Source organism: Embiotoca jacksoni, unplaced genomic scaffold, assembly GCF_022577435.1.
Source record: "Embiotoca jacksoni isolate LCO1_2020_lvr unplaced genomic scaffold, fEmbJac1.0.p SCAF_3, whole genome shotgun sequence".
NCBI lineage: Eukaryota > Metazoa > Chordata > Actinopteri > Embiotocidae > Embiotoca > Embiotoca jacksoni.
In genome coordinates this window covers 7,868,322-7,892,370 of record NW_027185381.1, presented here as the reverse complement: position 1 = coordinate 7,892,370, position 24,049 = coordinate 7,868,322, and the positions used below count along the sequence as shown (strand labels likewise).

At 42.4% G+C, this 24,049-nt stretch overlaps 2 protein-coding genes across 9 annotated transcripts in view; both read right to left on the bottom strand.

Moving 5' to 3' along the window:
* Positions 1 to 1,248, bottom strand: part of peak1 (pseudopodium-enriched atypical kinase 1) — a 105,491-nt gene extending 104,243 nt beyond the window's left edge. For both annotated transcript variants that reach the window (XM_069162427.1, XM_069162428.1), the window contains exon 1: positions 1,010 to 1,248. The gene's annotated coding sequence lies outside the window, so the exon portion shown is untranslated. The remainder of the gene's footprint in view (positions 1 to 1,009) is intronic.
* Positions 1,249 to 7,594: 6,346 nt separating this feature from the next.
* On the bottom strand, positions 7,595 to 21,534 carry hmg20a (high mobility group 20A). 7 transcript variants are annotated; one of them, XM_069162970.1, is made up of 10 exons: positions 21,139 to 21,200; positions 20,173 to 20,242; positions 17,168 to 17,257; positions 16,818 to 17,027; positions 14,336 to 14,468; positions 12,785 to 12,822; positions 11,679 to 11,754; positions 11,144 to 11,359; positions 8,359 to 8,491; positions 7,595 to 8,134 (listed from the first exon to the last, which is right to left on the bottom strand). In XM_069162970.1, the coding sequence occupies exons 2-10, from the start codon at positions 20,176 to 20,178 to the stop codon at positions 8,131 to 8,133; spliced, it is 906 nt and encodes a 301-aa protein (XP_069019071.1). In that variant the 5' UTR covers positions 20,179 to 20,242; positions 21,139 to 21,200; the 3' UTR covers positions 7,595 to 8,130. The 7 variants fall into 7 exon arrangements, with proteins under 7 accessions (XP_069019071.1, XP_069019075.1, XP_069019073.1 ...); XM_069162974.1 differs by lacking the exons at positions 20,173 to 20,242; positions 21,139 to 21,200 and adding an exon at positions 21,397 to 21,534; XM_069162972.1 differs by lacking the exon at positions 20,173 to 20,242 and having other exon boundaries at positions 21,139 to 21,222.
* Between the last annotated feature and the right edge of the window lie 2,515 nt (positions 21,535 to 24,049).

Below are 24,049 nucleotides of genomic sequence, written 5' to 3'. Positions count from 1 at the left end.
AATCTAGTTCTTCATCCATCAAAAGGATTAGTGAAATGACAGTTAATTAATTGCCAACTTTTTTTTTAAAATTCGATTTATCAAAAAAAAAAAAAAATAATAATCTTTGATTTAAACTTCTTAAATGTGAATATTTGTTGTTTCACTTAGTCCTCCACGATAATAAAATGAATATGTTTTAGTTGTGGACTGTCTTATCAGGACAAAACCAGATGTATTCGGAAACACTGATTGCCTTTGTTGTTTTTTGGGGGGTTTTTTGTACCATTTTCTGACATTTTAAAGACCAAATAACTCACCGATTAATCAAAAAAGGTAATCTACAGATTCATTCATAAACGAAGGTAATCGTCAGCTGTTGCCTTATCGTGATCCTACATTTCTAAAGGGGATCCTAAATGCAAACAAATTCATTTTGAATAAGTTTGTTTTAGACCCCCCCCCTCCCTCCCCTCCGATGGTCCCCGGACCTCCGTTTGGTCAGCGGTCCCATGTCGTGAACGCAGACAAGTTGTGGGCTCCAAACCAGGTGCGCGCACAACTAAAACTTCCCGAGAAGCACAAGACGCTCCGGTTTGGAGACCGAGCTGAGCTGCACCTCCTCCGGAGTTTTCTCCCGCACTCCGCTTCAAGCTGTGACAGCAGCAGCAGCAGCAGCAGCTCCGGTGAGTTGAAGTCAGCGCGCAGTCAGCGATTAGCTCTCCGGTTCGGCGAAGACGACCGAGCGCGAGCAAACTTCTCCCCGGTCCCCCCGGTCCCCGGTCCCCCCCCCCCCTCCTCCTCCCCCTCCCTCCGGACGCGGAGCGCAAAAACAAACAAACAAAAAAAAAAGCCCGACATTTGGCGCTAACGCGGAGCCGCTTAGCATGCACGCAAAGACACGACGTCCCCCCCCTCCTGCTGTGCAAACTGGAACTTGGCAAGCCGAAGGAAACCGACTTAAGACTTGTGGCTGAGACACTTTCAATTTAGGGGGAAAAGGAGCCCTCACCGCTAAACTTTTCCATACCTTTCAGGCGCCGAGTGTCTCTCCGTCGGTCCTACCGCTTATAAATCCCGGTTCTGACAAACGTCGTCCTCGGCAGGAACCACGAAAATCCGAGAGAGTGAGTGTGTGTGTGTGTGTGTGTGTGTAGCTCAACTCTCGCCAGTGTCAGTGATTATTTTTCCGCGCACGGCTCCGCTCGGCTCGGCTCCGCTCTTCGTGGCTCCTCCGGCTACAGCCGCTGCAGTTTTTTCCACCAGCAGCCCGGCGCGGGAGCGAGCGCACCGGGATACTGGGGCTGGCCAAGAGAACCGCGTGAACGCGCAATTTACAAGTGACACCAAAACTGCCTGTGAAAAGCTGTTTGTTCTGGATTGGTAATAAAAATTTTATAAAAACAACAAAAAAAAAACATATATATAGCCTTTCAATACCTTAAAATGTAAAATAATAAATTATAATAACATCTTTTTGTTGTCAGTAGTCTTAAATGCCGGATTAAATCCATTTTAAGTGCCATTGGGTGTTACTTTTTACTCTTCGATAGGCAAAATGCAAAATGATATACTTACTTCCAAATGTACATTGAAAGTGTTACTTGAAGTGTAAGTATTTAGGCTGATATTAATAATAATAATGTACATTACTACCTTACTGTACTTTGTGTTGCTGTGATATTTGCAAATCAACATGTTCTTTCTGTTAATGGCCATAAAGTCACATTCACTGCTGGTAAATCGTGAGGCCACACTTCAAGGCACAAATTCATTTCAGACAGCTCTAATTATTCAGAGCCCTGTTTGTTTAGGAGACAGCTTCGATCACAAAGCCACAGAGACCGAGTGCCTGTAACAGTTATTGGAGAGCGTTGAGTGCAATCATTGAGTCTTTCACTGACATGATGCTTCTCATGAGGGACCACTGGAAAAAAGGAAATCCCCTTCTCTTGCTGCCTTCAGGGCCCGTTAGAAAGAGACTAATCAGAATTAAAAGCTAAATAAAAATGCAGGGAAGTCAAGTGAAATTAAATATTTTCCACCCATTTGGTCACTTTGAACCAGTATTGTTCGTGTTATGTTCAGGTCAGGGTGCCAAGCTTTCATTTGATGAATCATAGTGTGATTGTTTCGGTATTTATGTACAGAAAAGTGTCGCACATTTGTTGCTCTATTTCCTTGAAAAAGAAAATAGGGTAAATGCATCTATAGATTAAATATTTCAGTCTGCAGCACTGCTGGTTTGTCTGAACATTTCTAGCCTGAGAACTTCAACATAAGAGTTTATGAGGAGAACCTGAAGGCAACACTCTTTGGGAAGAGGAGGAGGAGCTGAGCCAGAGGTTGACATGTGGGAATGACTCAAGTTTTTTTTACACATTCCAGGCATTATTTCCTCCTCCTAGCTGCCCAGGTCTGGGGCACTGAGGCCAAGGATTTTCCAGGGCTTGGAAGGGGGAGACGGGGAGGGAGGGGGGGGGGGGGGCTTGGGGAGAGAGGGAGGGGAGGGGTGGGGGTGGATGACAGCTTGAGGAAGAGGAAGGATGACTCTCATTTTCCTCTTGTGCCATGCCTACAGTCGTTCTCCTCTTTTCTAGCTGAATAAATAAAAGTTGGAGGGGTATTGTTATGCACTTTGTCGCTCTGGGTGTTGTATAATTTGAGTGCCACGCTTGCCGGAACAGTTGTTTATGAAATTTGAGCTCTGAAAAAAATGTTAAAACGGTTTTAACATCACAGTTTCTCATGGATCAGAAGGATCTTAAAGCAAGTGACACGCAGCGTAGACGAAGCAAGACACATTTGCTCCGTACATTTTCCACTGCTTTTTGTGATAATATGAGCAGAGCACACGTCATCACAAAACACTGATAGGCATCACGGATGGAGCTGAGTCCCAGAGATGCGACAAAGGGAGGCATGAGTCAGGGTGCAATGAACTCACATTAGAGGCAGACTTGAAAATAAGGACATTGTCTCTGATGATGGAATAAAAGGAAAGTGACACGTTACCTTTCCCTAATATTGAACTCAAATGCAGTAATTTCTTTTTCTCATGTCTTTTGTTTTTGTCGTTCTTATTGTGTTTAAAATAAGCAAATACATTTTGTTTTTTGAATTGGTGATGCTGTCGTTCTCCCTTTACTTTCACAAGAACTAATTTCCTTCAGACATCATGAGTAACTGCCGGTGGAGCAGCAGCTGAGGCCGTACAGAAGATGTGGATTTAACCCCTTTTTGCACCACAGAGGTTGTTCTGCATCTCACCAACCTTAATGTCCCATCAGGTAAATCAACACAGCATCATAAAACCTGTGTTTCTCCTCTGGGCCTTTTTTTAAGAGCTTTCAGATGATATGGTATGAATTATTTGGAATCATCTGAACAGGGGTTAAATAATTAATCATACCGAGTCATTATACATAGTCACTGACCAGGAACTCTTGTCAACGGTATCAGTCAGCAGTGACTCCCTCATCTGAATAGTTCAGTCTAGACCATCAGCAAACATTGTTCAAACTTAATCACTGGTGCATCTCATTATAGGTGATAATAAGGATAGTTATTGGCCTCTGTGATCAAGCCAAAGCCGGGTCGGATCAAGCCTGACTGACTGACAAAAGGTAGCTGAATCCGACCATAATAGTGCGTGTTATTGTGGGAGCAGAAACCATTCAGGACATTACCGAGACCGTCGAGTGCCAATTCAGCACATGACGCCTGACTCATCCTCTCTCTTCTCTGAGTCACTACCCCCCCCCCCCTCTGGTCCAGGATCTGTGGCTCTCTGCTGGAGCTGGCTCCTCTCCCCGAATGTCAAGCCGCCACTCCACTCCACTCCACGGGCAGGACGCTGGCCAACGATGCAGACATTGCCCTATACCGGGGAGGAGGACTGTGTTTGTATTCCAAACAGATTTGTCGTAGAGGACAGATAAGAGCGAGTGAAACGTTCAGATCGACATCTGAACTTAAACACCAGACAAAATGTGACAATGAGGTCTGAGCCATCACTGTTCGCCATTTATTACCTTTTGCATGTTTTTTTTTTTACAGCTTTGGGCCAAAATCAAAGCAAAAAAGGTCGTCGTTAAGCTCATTATACAAATGAGCTTTGCAGCCTGCTGCACACACAGCAGTGCACATGTGAAAGATGATCCCACAAGTTAAAAGGTAAACAACTCTAATAAGGTATTGAGTGTGTCCGGTTACAGAGTGCTGCATGATGCAGTTTATGTCCCACAGTACGTCCAGCACATACAAAAACTGGGATCACTTTGTTGCACTTTTAGCCGTGACTGGGGAGTGAAATGCCATTCAGACATTGGTCCAGAATGAAGCATCTTAATATTTGGCACGACACTTTCTACGGATATTTATACTTTTCAAACGTTGGATCAGACTTTGACTTTTCACTTTTTGTTTTTAGTGTAATATCGCACACATACTGCATGCAAGTTGGTCGGGTATTTATGGTCTGCGGGGGCAGTGGTCGGCCCTCCTATGTCTACTCCTTTGCCTGCCACCCGGCGCTCATGTAATCCAGAAGGTGGTAGCAGAAGCCGGTCTTATTTGGATCTCCTGAGGGATTTCCATCACAGGTTTTCCAGGCACATCCAACCGGTAGGAGACTCAGGGAAAGACCAAGTGGCAACCCACCGAGACGTCACCTATTGGTTTGTAAAATAATGTTTTGAAACCTGGCAGTTTGGCCATTGCCATCTTGTTCTTTGGAGCCAGTGACCATATTTGGATGGGAGAGTGGAGCTGTAGAGGGGCAAGGAGTCGATCTGACTGAGAACCCAAGGACAATATGGCTGCCAACTTTTACCAAAAACCTGCACCATGTCAATCAAACCAGACAGGCCCCTAAACATACCATACTCTTTAAGGCCCAGTATGTAATCAATCATGGAGTTAGTTTCAAGTACCACCAGAACACTGACCAAGAGAAGTGAATGTAGCAAATGATACCATAATGACTTGTGGGAAAAAAAATCTTGACATTGTATTGTAAGAGAAGTTGACGCTTTTTAAATATGAGTCTATTGGAGGCAGAGTTTTTTTTTTTTTTGAGTAGCCCCTAATGGTTCCCAGTGGTATTGCACATTAAGGAATTTCCGCATTAGTTTCACTTTTCTGTCCTGGAGACTATGTCCATTTTTATAAACTGTCTTTGTGGAAGACCCAAAAGTGCACCACCGATATCTCATTTGGCCTCATTGGTGATCGAAGAAAACATTGGAGGGTGGAAGGACCCATCTGCAGTACGTGCCAGAAAATGGATGGCCAGATATTTTTGGTGCCTATAGGCTGAACATTAAAGACTTCGGTGACCCTCAATCATTTTATCCAGCAGGACCAAAATGTCCAAGTTTTCTCTTGTCAATTAAGAAATCTCAACATCAGTTCCAGTTCACGGTTTGTAAACAATGCATCCAACTGACCTTCGTGGCCCCGTGACATCATTTCTTGCACCACGAGGATGACATTTGTGGTTTTGGGATACATCTTTTAACAATTATTATTACCACAAAATTTGGTGCACACGTTCTTATCTCCTTCGGGACAAATCATATTGTATCACATTGGTGATGGCTTAACTTGACCAGGTGATCACTGAAATCTTTTTGATGCTTTGCTCTGTGACTAAATGCCAGTAAAAGAAATGATATTCCATCATCAGCTGTATTTTGAGTATGGTGCTAATGGTAACATACTTACGGGTAAACATAGTAACCTTCTAAGTATTAGCATGTTCAGATTGTCATGTCATTTTTGCATCGGTACATCCTCACGGAGCTGCTACCGTGGCGACAGACTCTTAGTTGTATTTAAGTACATATTGCACAAGTTCACAACTGTTTTTAACAATAAAAAAAAAAATGGAATTACTCCCAAAACAAGCTGGCAGTATATCACCTTCCCGGTTGCAAAATTTCAAACTTCCACTTTTCACACTGCTTCAAATTGCACAGGAATGATTGGCTGCGGGGATCTTCTATGTCCACACAGAATTAGTATCACTGCATTCAGCATTTGTGTATCATTCTGTGTTCACGGTATGACCTGCCGTATTTTCTCTGGGAACAGAACATCTGCTCAGGACAATGTTGGATATAACTGTGACACATGTGGCCATTGTGGAGAGGAAGTCTCAGCTGGTAAAAAGGAAACGGGCATCAGTGGATGGAAACAGGAAAGGCTCATAATGTAAAGTCAAAAACAAACGCAGTACAACTTTACAGTTCATGTCCAAACCAACTGGCCAGCTCCCGATTAAACAAATGGGAACATGCATTCAAAATGTTATGATTTGGTTTATTTAAGAAGATTTATAGCAGAATCTTCAAGTCATTTAGTTGTTTTCTTTGGACTAATACGGTTTTTGAGTGAGAAAAGATCCCCAAAGATTATTGAGCTGTGAATGAGCTGCAGACTGCAATGTAATTTGTGTTTCACCCGGATTCAGGTGAATTACAGCAGAGCTGCTCAATTGACTTAAGCAATCCAAATCTTTTTGATTCAACACATCAGCTGGAAGTAAATAAGCTTAGGGGCCAACCAAGCACAATTCCAAATAGTGAAGTATTACAGCAGGGAAGTCGCATAGTTCTGTGGGTGTTGTACTTTCACTTAAAAATGTGGCTTTTAAAAGTTAACAGTTCTTCCTAGTGTGATAAATTACAAACTGTAAATGCACCATTTACTTCAGCAAATCATAAATCTAGCGACTTTAATATTTACAGATGCAGATGCTTAGATGCATCATCTAAGGGGAATTGTTTCTACACTTGACGGTGGCCAACATGCAGTAGATCAAGAATACTTCATTTTTGCACACTTAACTGTTCATTTTAAATCAATAATTTGTCCACTAGTGGCAAATGAAAGGATTGGACACAGTTTAGTGAGGCACACATCTGTGTATATAAAGTTTCTAGAGGTTTGATCGTTCCCAGGAGCACAATGGCCTCAATATTTGTAAAATGGAAAAAGTTTGGAACCTACAGGACTTTTCCTGGAGTCGGCTGCCCGGCCAAACTGGAAATCCAAGCAAAAAGGACCAAAGCCAAGAGAACATGAGGAAAAATACAACGTCTGTAGAGAAGCCTCAAGATGGCAATTCAGTTTAGTATCAATCCCTGCTGATGAAAATAAGAGGATGTGACAAGAAGAACAGGACCTGCCAAGTCCAGGTGAACAAAGCTTTTAGAAGGCTGTATTTGCTGCCAAAGGAACCTCTGCAATGAACTGACTTAAGGGTCTGAATATTTGGAAAATGAGAGATTTCAGGTTTGTTTTTTTCATAAATTCTAGTAACATATTTCCACTTTGTAATTATGGGTTTTGGCCAGTTGATTTATGGGCAAAATGGCAATTTTACCCACTTAAAATGTTATCTAAAGCAGAGTAAAGCGTGAAAAACTTCAAGGGTCTGAATTCTTTCTGAATCTACATCAACTACTCTAACGTTGAGAGAGACTTTCAAAAGGACGAAGCAGGAAATATAGGCCAATGGTACCTAGTGTATCCGACTTTGATTTTCATTTCAGTGCAAACATATTCCCCAGCCTGTCATGAACCTCTCCAAACAAACTTAATGCTCACATGATGTAAATACATTTATTGAAAACACAAACACTTTTTCACACAGGAAAAAAAAGAAAAAGAATGGCACGTGTTTTTCTTCAACAGAGCATGAAAAAAAAGACAGTCTGCTCAACAACATTTCTTTGATATGGTAAATACAATCCCACAGACAACATGTTTGATAATGGTTTGGATATTGCTGTGGAAGCATTTGCGATAAATGGATGGTGAAGACAGAACAGGACAAACAGGGGCAGAGTTTTATGTCCTGTCTGATTACTTTATAAAACAAATTACAGCGATATTAAAGTGTGAGCAGAGTTTTTTTTTTTTTTTTTTTTTTTTAAATGTACAAAATAATAAATAAATATGAGACGCTACATCACCTTCACCTGTACCACCTTAGCAGAGTGATAAAAGATGTCTTTAACTCAACTGGGATGACAGATCGACAAGAAGATTCAACGTTGAGGAGCAAGGCATCGACCTGGAACCGGCATCAACTCAACGTCGCCGTGAATCACACTCCCATCGCATCAGCTGAACTCGGTCCAATTATCTAGGTTAGACAACAGCAAAAGACTAAATGTATTTACTGAAACGAGAAAAGTCTGACGCTGCTGAAACAGTTAGCCAAGCTCAACAAAAGCTAAGAAGTTAACCTAGAGATAAGACTGTTTTTTTCAATTGTTATCGTTTCCATTTTATCGACAATTAATAAATAAAAATAACCCCCCAAAAAAAGGTCATTACGTTAAGCAATGCAAAGTAAACAAGTCGTACCTGTCCAAACGGTTGACCACGTCTCTCACAGTGTTGATGAGACTCTCGTGTTCCTGGGGGTTACCGACGATGAGGCTGTGGAGTTTCTTCATGTAGGAGTCAATGGTGTCAAGAGTGGGCGTCTCTCCACTGCCTGCAGGACCACAAAGTGTGCGACGTCAGCGTGCCGATGTTTCTTTAAGTGCCGTGCGTGTTTTCGGGTCAAATCTTTAGCTTTTCATTAGCTGCAAAACACATCTTAAAAACAGGGGAAAGGAAACGCCATCCGTTTGTAATCGACATCTTGTCTTTTACTCACGGTGCGGAGTGTTGTTTATTTCGGACTGCTGCCCACACACTCTACCACAAACATGCCCTTTAGGTTCCCTCTGCAGGCGGTACTACCGAACAGAGGGCAGGAATCACCAACAATATGAATGAGCCAAGCGCTACATCGCCACCCACTACAATCACTACCGATAGCTTCAACCGCAAAGGACATCGCAGGCTGGATCAAAGGGTCGGACAGGCAGCAGACAAGGGGGAGGCCATTTCTGGCTTTTCATCGAATTCATTATCATAACAAAATGTGCATCAAAAAGGAGGTGTTAGTAACCGTGAGAGTATTCGCCCCGAACCCTTCGGTTTGGTTTTGACACTTCTGTTTCATATCGCCCCTGATCCAAAAAGCAGATTTATATTTTATGAACTTTCAGGGCTGAAAGCTGGAAACTCTAGCGTATGACTTCCAAGGAAGCATTTCAGCGGCCATCTATCGGCTTCAGCAAGCCAGGAGGGTTTATTAGTATGTCGCACATGTCTCAATGGACGTTGTTTTATTTGGTTTATTTCACACTCATTAGGGTCAAATTCTTATTGATGGATCTTTACTGACATTTGTGCTGCTTATTATCATTTCCTTAGTGACAATATGACAACATTAGAGTGCTTTAACTGTCACACTAAGAATTATGGCCAATGGGACACTGATGAATGTTTATGTATAATTTTTTTACAATAAATAACAAAGATGTTATTTCATGCATTTCTGCTGAACCAAAAACCGAGGTACATGCCAAACAAAGAATTTAATGTCCTGTTACACTCCTGGTCAAAACTAGAAAGATTACCATGTGCAAAGTAGAAATATAAAATCTAGAAATATCACAATATAAAATAGAGGCCTGTCAATCTAAGTAAAGTAAGATAATTCAGGAAAAATACACAATCAAATAAAAACAAAAGATTTGTAAATGCAAAAGCAAAAGTTGTTTACTCTGAGAAGAAGCTTTGATGCTCTCCATTATGAATTTAATAACACTTTCTCCACAACAAGGAGTGCTGGGAAGCTTCCCTGAGGCCAGAACTTAGTGGGTTTTGCAATCATCTTTCATAGTGAAGGTCTTATGAAATAATTCCAGAGGTGTTATGTCAATTCTTGCTGTCTGCGCGTGCTGTGCGAGAAATAAATTCAAATAGGTGTGGAAGAAGATCACAAGAGAAATGTTGTGGGTGTGAACGGAGCGCAGGCTGTCTGCATTGAACACGCAAAACAAAGCGGGGGCACATCTATTACATTTAAATTAGAGACGGGTTCAAATGAAGGCGGATTCATGGGCTCGGTTACAGGAACAGTCCTTAAAAGAACAGCACGTGGTCCTTGTTTAAATGTGCTTCAAGAACAAGAGATGCTCAACACAGTTACACTGAAGGTTAAACGCCGACGTTATTATTCACGTCTCAGCATCTGTGACTCCCGAGACTCGCAGCGTCCCGCACGGCTTGTTTTTGTTTCTAGGGATGAATTAGAGGTTTGAGATAGAACATTTCATAAAGTGGATTGATCAGCTCACTTTAAGCCAAAAAGTCACGTTACACACTTTCAGCAATAAAAAATGATTTTCTTCACTTTTTCCGCACAGAGCTGAATGTTGATTTAAAAAAAAAGAAAAAGCCTATTTCATTATTATCCTAAAAAGATTCCCAAAACTGATGATCCCAGTCTGTAGGGACGTAATAGATCAGACAAAAACTCCATATCAGCAAATCTTACACAAACTTAGGCTGCAGAAATAACCGACATAAAAAGACATCTAGGGCAGTGTAGTCATTTATTACGTTCCAATTTAATTTGATTTGTTATCGAAACAAATCAGAAAAACACAAGATAAGTCTACGAATCTTGTGACGACAAAGTACTGAGTACGACAGGATTTTATCATCGTCTACTGAGTATATATACATTTTGTATTGCACCTCTGTAACTGGAAGCCCCATTGAATAAAGTGATACTGGTGTTGGCTGTTCTCAACTGTCAGTAGGGCTGAGTGAATATGGACCGAAAGTCACATCCCAAATATATTTTTGGCTGAATGGTGATACATGATATATATATCTCGATATTTTCTACGAAGTCACAAGCACTTTTATTAAAACAGTGCCTTAGTTCTTCCTTTGTAACTTTTTGAGAATAAAGCAACTCCATGAATAAGTCCAAACGATGGGTAAAAAGTAGATTTACTTTGAATAAAACAAGCAGTTTTGGAACATATCAATGAAGACAAACGATGTTACGTAAAATGGGATATGATTCGAAACCGCAAGTGTCCAAGATGGGAACAGAAACGCATACTAATCGCACTCCAACCTCCGACTGGTGAAAAACAAGAATGTAAGCGCTTGCGGCCTTAACAAGCGGCATAGCGCGGAAAAACTCCATTTAAAAGGAAACGGTCTTTTTCCCGTATCTCCACAGAAAATAACATCGATACGTCGTGAAAAGCTGAAATCTTCTCCAAGCCCATACCTGGCAGAGGCACGGCGGAGAAACTGGAGGTGAGCGCCTGCCGCAGGGTCTCCAGGTGTTGGTGCAGGAGGCCGTTGCGCCCCCTCTCCTGCATCACGTCGCCTTCCAGCCGCTCTACAGCCCCGCGCATGCTCTCCACGTGCTTCTGCAGGGCCGCGTTGCGCTCCTCGTACTCCATGTTGGTCTTCCTCAGCTGCCTCATCTCGGCTTCGCGCGCTGCGGAGAGAAAACGGGCGCAGAGAGAGGAGAGACGCGGCGGGAGATCAGAGGGGAGCTCCGGGGACACGGCGGAGCCAGACGCAGCAGTCGGTCGGCGCCGTCATCCATTTTTTATGCGAGAGTTTAGGACATCAGTGAGTTCAGCGGACTGAGGGACTATTCTGGGACGGCCGGAGCGCTTTAAAGCAAAGTTCTCTCGAGGCGGCGGAGGAGTGTGTTTAGAAACACTTAGACAAATGGAGGTTTAAAAAAAAAAATAAATAAATAAAAAAAAGCCAAAGCACACAAAGTACAAAGAGAGCCGGCCTGCGTTTACCTTTGCTGTGGTTGAGGAACTCCTCCGTGAAGATCGGTATGTCAAACACAGTTCTGTCCTTCCCCTCCGCATCCTTCTGTTGAGAGCCAGAGAAAGGAAGAGGGAAGCAGATAAGCTGGAAACATTTAGCCACACAGACTGACAGCGAGAGGAGGTCATTTATCTGCCTGAGCTGTGGGTGGGTAATTGATTTCATACCTGGCCACAGGGAAAATACAGCGATGCAGTTTAAGAAATGAGGAGGTAGAAAGTAATTTCATCACCGGTGCTTCTGCGATATCAAAGGCTCTGAAGTGGTTTGCAATAATTTTTCAAAAAAAAAAAAGTGTTTGGAAAAAGAAGCACAGCTCAGGTTTCATTCCCTCCTCTGGAGGAATGCATCCTCCCTCCTCATAGCTTAACACAATGACATTAATGCTGTCGATGTAAACATCTGGAGGGGAAACACTGGTGTGCTGATTCACCTTTACAGTAATATGTAACACTGTCGAAGGAAACCTTTTTATTTACATGCAGAACTCAATAAAAAGCAATGAAACACTTAGTACTTAGTGTTTGGATCAGCAGCAAAGCGGATTAATGCAGCTTTAGTGATGCTAGAATGAGCACTTAATGTGTAAAACAAGAGGAGGTCAAACACAACAGGTTCACATTCCTGCATGAGAAAATAGCACAAAAAAAGATGAGACACATTTCGTGAAATGTTCACTTTGACACACTTTGGAATTAAGCTTTTTTTTTATATACATATATATAAAATTTGTTGCGAAATCAAATCCAGCTGTTTGATTTCCTGTTGTTTACGCTTTGAGAAGTACTTTTAAGCAACACGATGTCTGAAATGAATGCTGACGCCACACATCGACGGTCTGCGTCTCACCTTGAACACCTCACGCTTCGTCCTGACAATAGACGCGTTGCTGAACTACCGCTCAACTTAACGAGGCGCATCATCCTGCTAAGATCTCGTTCTTCCCATCGTTAAACCGGTTTATGGAGCGGACACAATTGTTTTGAAAATCGGAAGAGGATCGCTCTGCTTCATTATATTTGACTTGTTATGATAAGTACTTGTGAGCGTGACGGGTCAGGAAAGAGCTACTGACCTCGTGGAGAGCCTCGTTGGCGACCTGGTGCCCAACATCTGGTGAGGAAAGAAAGAATAAAGAAAGAGGACAGCAGATGATTCAGACTTTTTCCGGTGCGGTGCGACTTCACCACTGACAGACTGAATAAAAGACATCCAGACAAATCACCTCACCGCACTCTGTTGTGAATCAACTGAGATGAAGCAGAGTATTATAGGTCAGTCGAGCAGTTTCTCAGATTCTGTATTTTTTTTTTTTTTTTATGTCGCTGACATTTTGGAGTTTTAAGATTATCCGCAGAGACAAAACAGGAACAGATAAAGCAAACGAGGGATGCTGGAATTTTTGCTGATATTCTTCAATTATTTTAGCCGATTACGGACGCCGATATCGACATGCACCTGTTTATTTCCAACAAATTGCAATGAACAATATGTTTCTTCTGTAACGTAATCAACATATCGCCAAGGCCTTCCCATATTGTGGTGGCTCACTGCAGGCTGCAGACATTTATTACTGTGCTTTTCAAAATGGACACATTTACTGAGCGAAATAAGAAAACCACCTCAGCTCGGGTTGCATTTTCTTTTAAACAAAACGGGTTTGGATGATGCTTCCCCCAAATACAATTATTTCCAAACAGCAGCTTTTCTATCTGTTTCGGACTCCACACTGACACATTATTGCACCCAGACATGCCGTACAAGCGGTGAGGATCAAGCATTTAGTCATGCATCAAAGCATTGAAGCATTATTAAAGCGCTCATTTATCAGCCTGTCACAAATGCTCATTTTAAAGCCTTTATCATCCAATACTGATGACACGCAGATAATATTGTGCATCCCTCATGAAAACCGGATGTTGTGTGAGAAGAAGTGGGAGCTCCTTCACCTCAAGTTGAACTATTACTTCCTGACTGAAATATTACAAACTTGTTCCGTATAATTTCCTTTCCATTTCCACTGACTGAGCACAACAGCTCATAACTTCTTGCATCCTTTAGCTAAATGATGAACTACTGTCAATGTATACAGCAACTAAAAATCACTAAATAGCACGTACAAACGTTTTTAGGGTGAGCAAACCGAGTAGGAAAAGATGTTCAAGCCTCGGTGGTGTTTGTGTCGACCTGATGTTTCTGAGCGTTGCCCAGTAGAAGAGTAGCAGTCTTTGGCTCAAAAGCTCCACGAGATCACTTGGTGATTTGGTGCTGAACAGAACCTTAGGTGTCAAAACTACAAATTTCAATCCACAAGAGTGATTTCCGACTCACATTTCCATTTTTTTTTCTTTCTACTAATGCGTAGGAAGAAAGAAAGATAGAAAGCACAACGACATCCTGACTGCTCACTGGATTGTACGACTTTCACTGCAGATTCGAGATCATGCGGGTCACCCTGTCTGGACAGGGTTTGCCCACCAACAACTGGTTTCTTCAAATATCATCAGACATAAGAAATATATGACCTGCCAACTCCTTTTCAAACAGAATGCCGTAAAAATGACGGTGGGCCGACTGCCAAACTTGCTATTTGCAGCGCTCTGTTGCTTTGCCAAGCAGATCTCACCTCCCCGGTGCCTCTTGCCCTTCTGCTTCTCCTGGACCTTCCTGGTGAAATGTTTGTAGGCTTCTGTCTTCTGGTACTTCTCCAGTTCCCGCATGTAGCGCTCCTTATCTTTCTCCGCCTCGTCCAAGTATCGCTGCAGAGACAAGACCGAAAGGTGAGATGAGCTGTGGGAGGGGGGGGGGGGGGCGTAGCCGAAAAGGAGGAAAATGAGATTTGGTGAAAGAGAATGGAGGAGGATTGTGGGTGAGAGTGATTATTCCTAATTAGGATTAGTTCCTTTCAGTAGACGGAAAAAAAAGAAGTCATTTCAAATATTAATAACCGACATTCACTCGGGTCCTCCAACAAAAAGGTGCATCTTGTAATCAAATTAGTAGAAAAGCATTTATTTAACCATCTTCATTCAAAAATGGGGCTAAGAGATATGGGCAAGAACAACAACATGCAACAAATCAGCAGCAACGTTATCAAGGCTCCATCCAACCTTTGGATCGGAAAAACAAAACATGTCCAGACGATTCAAATCTTCTCTGGAAAGACGGGCGAGACAAACTCCCACGTCTAACTTTGAATGATGTAAATAGTTCAGTAGGCATGATGAATTTTGTTAAGGCTGGTATGAAATTAAATACACAGCATAGACAGAATTTAATGTCATAACATAAACTATATTAAATACTTCAAGATGATTTAAAGGCATTCATGTTCTGCCTTATTTTGAAAACAAAATGGACATTTTTCCTGCTTGAAGCACGGTGCTTTCCATCCAGATGTCTTTGTGGAGACAAATTCATCTTAGATAACTGACTGTAATACTATTTCTATCATTACAAGAAAGCATCTTTTTGAAACTCTCTATATTAATCTTGCATCACAGTCGAGAATATAAGTAGGACATACGGCCGCATGGTTCTGTAAGAAATGAGCGTCGTGATTTTCTTGCCGAGTATTGAGATCGTGATTCTCCCTCGTCATTTTTTTTCAAGATGAAAGTTGTTGGACTCGTCAGATACGACGGTGCCCGACGTCGTACCGGCGTTATGCCGAGTTGCTACTGCTTGCGTACGTACTTGCGATCTCGCCCGCCACATTTTGTGTCCTAATTTAGAAAGACGTCGGCAGGGAGCCAGATCAGGTGAGCATCGTGAGACGCTTCCCATTTAAACGCACCGTGAGCTGCTGCGTCGTCATGTCGGGACAATCAAAAGCTCACACCGCGCCGCAGTTCGGCTCGTTTCGGCCGAATGCTTTCGGGAGAACTCCCGCCCGCTGGCACCACCGACCTGATGCGCTTTTGTCAGTCGTAGACGGTGAAGTTCTGCCCCTATTGAAATGCAAACGTCAACCAAAACGTCTCACGAGCCTCCGTTGCACATTAAGACATCAAAAGTGCGCTTTCTGCTCGAGTTCATGATGACATCGTAGACGCGTCCCAAAAGTGTGCGGAACACGAGTGCTGATGTGTGAATGTGTACGGCTTCCCCCCGCGGTCCGCGCGCTGCGTCACAGGAGCGGCCTCGGGTTGTTTGGATCTCCCCTCGTGTAATGAGGAGGTGCACGGAATTGTCAACACCAGCATTTCCACTGTGGACAACAGAAGGGGAACGCTCCTGGTTTGAGCTCGCAGCTGCTTTATGACACCGGACATGAAAACAATCAACTTAAATCTCTCGTCTTCTCTTACAGAAACTACGGTTGAACGAGTAGTTTCCTGTGTTGCTTTCTTTTCGACGAGGTCTCCCATTCACGCTCGCCGGGTTCATTTGTCTTTTCTGCCCGTTTCTGCTGCTCGGCATCACCTCGGTGTAACGCCGCCTTGTCGCTGGCGGAGGGGAAGTAGGAGCGCTTGTTTTGATGTAGCTAATGTCTCAAATGGAAATGCAGCAGATTTGCTGTCCTTTAGAAATAAGAACACACAGAGGTACGAACAACGATGGTGATTCTGATACGATTAATTGCGCAACCCTACTAGGACACAACACAAGATGCCCTCAAGTTATTGCAAAGCAATCTGTGAAAAGACGTCAAACATCTGTCGAGCGTAGTCGTGTGTAAGTCCGTGTTTTGACAGCTCTGAAACACAGACACTGTGGATCCTTCAGGCTTTTGTTCTTGTGGTGCTTTTGTGCACAGTGAAACATTACATGAAAGTAATACATTGTTAAATCTCTCAGCGGAGAGTCTTAAGTGTTGACATGTTGCAAATGAATATTTCAGTCCAGTACTTTGGAGCACCACTGGTGCAATATCCTAAAGCCAACAGTAACACTACCTTGTTATTCAAAAAAAAAATCTAAACAAATGTTTCTGCTGCCTCTGGTCTGTTTAATCTCCGACCGCTTTCTCTGAAACTCATGCAGACTTTTCAGCATTTTGAAGGCAATCGTAAACCCGGAAAAAGTAGGAAATGACAGCAAAGCTTTGACACATTTCTCTTCACAGTCGGACGTCCCCTCCCCCCGTGTGGAACTTCTTCACTGACCTGCTTCTCCTCGGGGGGCAGCTTGCTCCACTCGTTGCCCAGCATCCTTGTAATCTCCGGAAAGGGCACGTCTGGACGCTCGGCCCGGAGCTGCTCCCGCCTGTCGTTCATAAAGCGAACGTAGCCTGTCAGGGGAGCCTTGGGTGCGTTGCTGTCCTTCATCGGCTTCTTCCTCTTCCTCCCTTTGGTCCAGCTGCCACGTCGGGGTTTCTTGCCAAGACACCCAAAAAAAAAAAAAAAAGTCTAAAGGTTCGGGTAGCAGTATTGATACATACTGGCCAGACTTTCTTGGAGTTTGAACTGGAAAAACGGGAAAAATATGGTATTTGATACGCGTGTTCACTTCTTACCTCATCTCCATTTCTCTGGCTGTTGTTTTCGGCGTTGGCCGCAGGAGAGCCTGTCTGCTCATCCATGGCTTCTATGAAGGAAGGGGAGATCTGGAGGGAAGAAGGAAAGAGATATTAGAATAGGAAACGTCTCAGTCAGCATGTTAACAGATACAAACCCTTATTGCTAATCTGGAAAAGTAAATGCTTAGTTAATGCAAGTGTTTTGCGCTCTGAGAAAAGCTTAAAAAAAACACAAAAAAAAAACACATTAGAGCACACATTGAAGCCAAAGGTGGGTCAAGCATTTAGAGTCTGGGTTGGTCTGAGGCATGGCGGAGGCACCGTCACCAGGGACGCTGCCCAGCCAGGAAATACACAGCCGACTGTTCCTTCTGCAGCTGGAGCGCCTATTCTGCTTTTTGTCCCAACTCCTCCCAGGCTTGGCTGCCAACCTCCTCCTGGCCAGCCACATTTCCTCTAATGGAAACATCTTGCTGCTGTCAATCATTACTGAGCAAGTGAATGAAAAAAATCACGTCACTTTCACTTCTCCTGATACTAATGTCGCCCATTTTCCAACGAGAGCGTTGTTGTACTGCGTTATAATTAGAGGTAAGAAAACACGCACGCCAAAACCATATCTGGAAACAAACAAAACAAAAAGTTATCAAACTGAACTTCTGGTCTTTCTCAGCTCGAAATGGACTCAAGACCGTCGACTAGCTTGAAACAACAATATGTTTGACTTTTAAAAACACGGGGCCATTTAAGAGCAAACGCACTGAAATCAGTGAGAATTAAACGGCATGCCGAGTCAGTACTTGTCGGCAAACAGCCCAGTTTGTGCTATAAAAATAGGAGCAACATCATTTGTTTTAACCTTTGACCCCCTCTTTCTGAATCACAAAGTGGGACGTAAGCCTCTGCATCCTGGATGTGGTCTCTGCCCCTGCAACTAAATACTGTGGGAAAAGTTGCAGAGGAATTAGCCAGACAGCCGCAAAAGGCTCTTTTGGGAAGACAATATGTGGGAGAAAATTCCCCCAACAGCAAACAGTTGAGATGAGCAGGCCCTTTAAACATTTCTGTGACGCCTGATCTCAGCCGCTGTAGATATTAATACTTCGAAATGCCTTCATCGCTGAAGAAGAGGTGGCTGCATCTGTCGTTCTGGGAAGCTTATCGCAGCAAACCTAAGAAACAAACTTTACTTTAAGAGCAAAGATGCCAGCAAAGCTTGGCAATGAATACAAATCTCAAAAGCTGTATGTGGAAATGAAAAAATAAATAACAAAGACCATATACAGTGGTGTGAAAAAGTGTTTGCCCCCTTCCTGAGTTCTTATTTTTTTGCATGTCTGTCACACTTAAATGTTTCAGATCATCAAACAAATTTAAATATTAGTCAAAGATAACACAGGTAAACACAAAATGCAGTTTTTAAATGAAGGTTTTTATTATTAAGGGAGAAAAAAAATCCAAACCCACATAGCCCTGTGTGAAAAAGTGTTTGCCCCCTAAACCTAATAACTGGTTGGGCCACCCTTAGCAGCAACAACTCCAATCAAGCGTTTGCGATAACTTGCAATGAGTCTTTTACAGCTGTGGAGGAATTTTGGCCGACTCATCTTTACAGAGTTGTTGTAATTCAGCCACATTGGAGGGTTTTCCAGCACCAACCGCCTTTTTAAGGTCATGCCACAGCATCTCAATAGGATTCAGGTCAGGACTTTGACTAGGCCACTCCAAAGTCTTCATTTTGTTTATCTTCATCCATTCAGAGGTGGACTTGCTGGTGTGTTTTGGATCATTGTCCTGCTGCAGAACCCAAGTTGGCTTCAGCTTGAGGTCATGAACAGATGGCCGGACATTCTCCTTCAGGATGTTTTGGTAGACAGTAGAATTCATGGTTCCATTTATCACAGCAAGTCTTCCAGGTCCTGAAGCAGCAAAACAGCCCCAGACCATCACACTTCCACCACCATATTTTACTGTTGGTATGATGTTCTTTTTCTGAAATGTGGTGTTACTTTTACGCCAGATGTAACGGGACACACGCCTTCCAAAAAGTTCAACTTTTGTCTCGTCAGTCCACAGAGTATTTTCCCAAAAGTCTTGGGGATCATCAAGATGTTTTCTGGCAAAAATGAGACGAGCCTTAATGTTCCTTTTGCTCAGCGGTGGTTTTCATCTTGGAACTCTGCCATGCAGCCATTTCTGCCCAGTCTCTTTCTTATGGTGGAGTCATGAACACTGACCTTAACTGAGGCAAGTGAGGCCTGCAGTTCTTTGGATGTTGTTGTGGGGCCTTTTGTGACCTCTCGGATGAGTCGTCGCTGCGCTCTTGAAGTAATTTTGGTCGGCCGGCCACTCCTGGGAAGGTTCACCACTGTTCCATGTTTTCTCCATTTGTGGATAATGGCTCTCACTGTGGTTCTCTGGAGTCCCAAAGCTTTAGAAATGGCTTTAGAACCTTTTCCAGACTGATATATCTCAATTACTTTATTTCTCATTTGTTCCTGAATTTCTTTGGATCTCAGCATGATGTCTATCTTTTGAGGATCTTCTGGTCTACTTCACTTTGTCAGGCAGGTCCTATTTAAGTGATTTATTGATAGAGAACAGGTGTGGCAGTAATCAGGCCTGGGTGTGGCTAGAGAAATTAAACTCAGGTGTGATAAACCACAGCTAAGTTATGTTTTAACAGGAGGGGACAAACACTTTTTCACACAGGGCCATGTGGGTTTGGATTTTTTTTTCTCCCTTAATAATAAAAACTGCATTTTGTGTTTACTTGTGTTATCTTTGACGAACATTTAAATTTGTTTGATGATCTGAAACATTTAAGTGTGACCAGACATGCGAAAAAAAAATTGGAAACCAGGAAGGGGTCGAACACTTTTTCACACCACTGTATGTGGGAGAAAATTCCCCCAACAGCGAACAGTTGAGATGAGCAGGCCCTTTAAACATTTCTGTGACGCCTGATCTCAGCCACTGTAGATATTAATACTTCTAAATGCCTTCATCGCTGATCCAGCTGAAGAAGAGGTGGCTGCATCTGTCGTTCTTGGGAAGCTTATCGCAGCAAACCTAAGAAACAAACTTTACTTTAACAAAGCTTGGCAATGAATACAAACCTCAAAAGCTGTATGTGGAACTGAAAAATAAATAAATAACAAACATATAAATATAAATATAAATATTCCTGCAGCCCTCAATGCTCTGTTGCAACAAAACGTCTGTGCTGCAGCGCCCTCTGCTGGATCACACCGCCTAATGCAGCATTCAAATATGTATTTGTAGGTTTTTTTACCTGGACAAAATAAACACATGATCTCAGTGTGTGTGTGACACCGAGAGTTTCATTTCAAATGAGGTCTTTCTGAAACACCGCCTCGCATATTTAGATCATATATAACTAATTTACCGCACATAGAAAACAGCATTAAATACGACAATAGACTTAAGTTTCCATCTATGACTCACACACACACACACACACACTGCATATATATATCTCGTGGAAACAAGCGCTGCGGTCATTACGTTAAAGTCTCGACCATAAACTGTTTCTAAAACATTTAAGTTTGACGTTGATATGAAACTTTACACTGAAGTGTCGGTGAAACCTGCAGAGACCGAAACGCTCCTCACTGGCTCCCGGTGACGTACAGCGGCTGGCTATCGCCCCCCCACGACAGTGGGGGACAAAACCGCGGTCTCCGTTGAATGCCTTGATATTATTTTTTTAATGCCGATTATTAACCGTAAAAATCAAAAGACGCATTGAAACGATGATTACATCAGCAGCACATGAAAACAGCGAGCTGGCGCTTAGCACCAAGGTTAGCACGCTGTTAGCCAGCGGACGAGCACGTCACCTTTTGTTTTCGTTTGTTTTCGCACCTCGTGGTGACGCGATTTGAAACATCGACAGGTGCGATGTTTAACACGCATACAGTGAAAGGTATCCGGTGGAAACTAACCTCAGATTACGTAATCCGTAGCTATAACCTTCCCAAATTATTTTCCTAATCAAAACAATAAGCAGCCGCTCTACAGAACCAGACGACATAGAAAGGAAGTGGCGGATGTTATTATTCTCCCTGCGCGTCCTCACGTGGTTATTTCTGTCTACATGCTGTGAGGTTTCGGATTACCTATTTGTGTTTGTTCCTGTCGGGATATGAGAAAAGCGAGAAATTATAATAAATTTAAATATTTCTGAAATCCACGGTACTTACCTGATGTTTTAAAATGGACTAATTACTGATTACAAGTCCGTAAGAGGTACATGAAAAAAAAAAAACCCTCCTGTGTTGTAACATCGAATTGCACATTGTGTTATTTTTAAACGTAAGTGTGAACAAAACGCAAGAAAGCCAAATTCATTTCATGTCACTCCCGCAGACTGCTCTATACTTTCTGGTTCTGTGGCTCCTCGTTGGCCTCCGTTTTCTTCGTGGACTTGTTGGGGAGCAGCCGGGCGTCCTTCAGGGCGCTGCTGCTCCCTATCGTTGGCGTTGTGTATTACATTTCTGAAACGCAAACATTTTCAGTCAAGTCCCTTGAAAAAATCGTGTTAATCAACCATAACAGCAGGCTACACATCGAGGCTTGTAAGAAGTATTAAATGGATGAGATGAGGAGATCTTTCATCTGATTTGAATGTGTGGCAAAGAGATGCTTTCAGCCAGCTTTCAACCTCGTTGTCATTTTGTAGGGCATTCCTTAATAACTGTTAACACCTTGTTTCAGCGTTGTCTCCTCTCTTTGCTTCTGAGGGTGGGTTTGTAGCACTGTTACACACATGCATGCACACAGGACATACGGGACCACAGTGCCTGCAACCTCTGGATACCAAGAACCTGTGTGAAAAAAAAAATCATATAAACATAAGCAACAGATGATAAACATGATTTGAAATGCACATAAACTCTGGGGAAAGATTGCCTGTTAAAACACACAATTCAGTCAAACATTACTGTCCTGTTGTGGACCCCGAAAAAAACAGGATACACTAAGTTAGGAGACAGAGAGGGTGGCAGAGGGAGGAAGAGAAGACTAATACTCTAATTCCAAATTAACAGATTGCACATCAACACCCAGGAGAGAGTAGCCTAACTGTGGCTGCAGTCTATAATTGAAACTTTGATTACAATCTCATTCCAATTATCCAGTGTTAATCCAACCCAGTTCTCAGGCTCATTACACACAGGTTGTGTACATCAGGCTTGGAGTATATAAAGTCTCCAACAAAATAAAGACACTTGTGATTAAACCCTTGACATAATGTTTTGTCTGTAATTCAGAGATGGAAAAAGATCGTACTCCACATTTTCTAATACAGTACAAACTTTATCAGCTTCGACAGGAGTGTGGTGTTTTTATGGCCTCACTGTTGTAGAGTGTAAAATATTTAAAATGTCACGAGTTGTTTTACAGATATTTTTTTTTTTTTTTTTTTTTTTTTTTTTTTTAACATGCAGCGTTACATATTTGGCGTCTTTGGACTTTTAAAAGTTCACTTGAAGATTTATTGTCTCCAAAGGACAGTACATTTGCTATGAAATGCTTACTGCTCAGTGAAGTATAAAGGCTTTAAAGGATCAAATAATCATTGATCTGTTATGTTTAATTCTGTATTTCTTCCTGAAGTCATATGATAATTTCCTGGATAGCTTTTCAGGTAACTCCCTGAGAAATCATCTGAACTCATATTCACTTCTTGGTTATATTATAGCTTTAGGTGCCGAAGGTAATAGTGTTTTAACAGCAGCAAGAAAATAGGTCTTACGCTGCAGTTTAAAAAGAAGAGGAGACCAGCACTTAATCAAATGTCTTGTGGCTGCAGTGCATTCAGGGGCTGCTGTCATTGGTAAAACTGACGTCTTTGGCTTTTCTGCAATAACATTTACCCCGTTAAAATGTTGACAGTCAGTCCATCTGTCCACAGGGTGCACACCAAAACCTGAAATGTTCTGCTGTTAACTCAACTGAAGCTGTAAATGTAACCTGACCAGATATAAGAGCTGCAAGAAGCTGTTTTTCTAAGGTTGCAGAGCATCAGGTCAACGCTCTCGTGGTTTTAAGAAATTGTGTTGAATTTATGTCTTTTATGTCTAAAAATCAACTGTAAAATCAAATGTAAAATGAAAACTGACACAAAGGTAGGTTTGTTCCTTCATTGGTCAAACAGCAAATGCCTATAGTTTCTGCTCATAAACACCCAGCGGCCTCCAAGACCCTGACACTAAACTACTGAGCATTATGTGTTGTTCTGTCTCAATGTAAAGGGCCCAGATCATTGTGCTACACCACTGCTGCAGAATGAGCAGCACTAATGAGGGTCCAGACGTTACAGAGGGAAGCTTGTGACCATGTTTGTATTCGTTTTGTGTGTCTTTTAGCAGGAGGGGACAGTAAACAGCATTGCTATAGCTGTAAATGGCTAGCATGTTATCAACACATGACGTCTCAGATCAATGAAACTCATCAGCTTTCTTCCTGTTAAAAGGAAGTTTTTTTCCTTCCAGCTGTCACATGTGGGAAATGTTGAATTGTTGGGTTCCTGTCTATAATGTTGTGGTTCTGTTGGAACGACTTCACTATGTAAAGTTCCCTGAGATGACTTGTGTATTAAATTGAACTTAATTGAATCAGCACTCAACTGTGAAAAACAACGTGATGTCAGTTTTGTGATGCAGGATAAATAATTAAAAGAATAAATAAATATTGATCAAGTCAGTCACAAACTAGAAACGGACGCCGAGAGCTGCGGCAGTTTGATGTTCCTTGGTGGGATAATGAATTAAATATAGTGACAAAATGTGCTAAAATAATGACTGATTTAATTCTAAACACGAAGCAGCACTGTCTTTTATGGTCAATTGAGCA

Coding starts and splice junctions, on each gene's coding strand:
- hmg20a (XM_069162970.1), bottom strand. Junction 17,028..17,167: donor GCCAGAGAAATGGAGATGAG/GTAAGAAGTGAA, acceptor TGTCTTGGCAAG/AAACCCCGACGTGGCAGCTG. Junction 8,492..11,143: donor CTCCGCCGTGCCTCTGCCAG/GTATGGGCTTGG, acceptor GTGGTCCTGCAG/GCAGTGGAGAGACGCCCACT.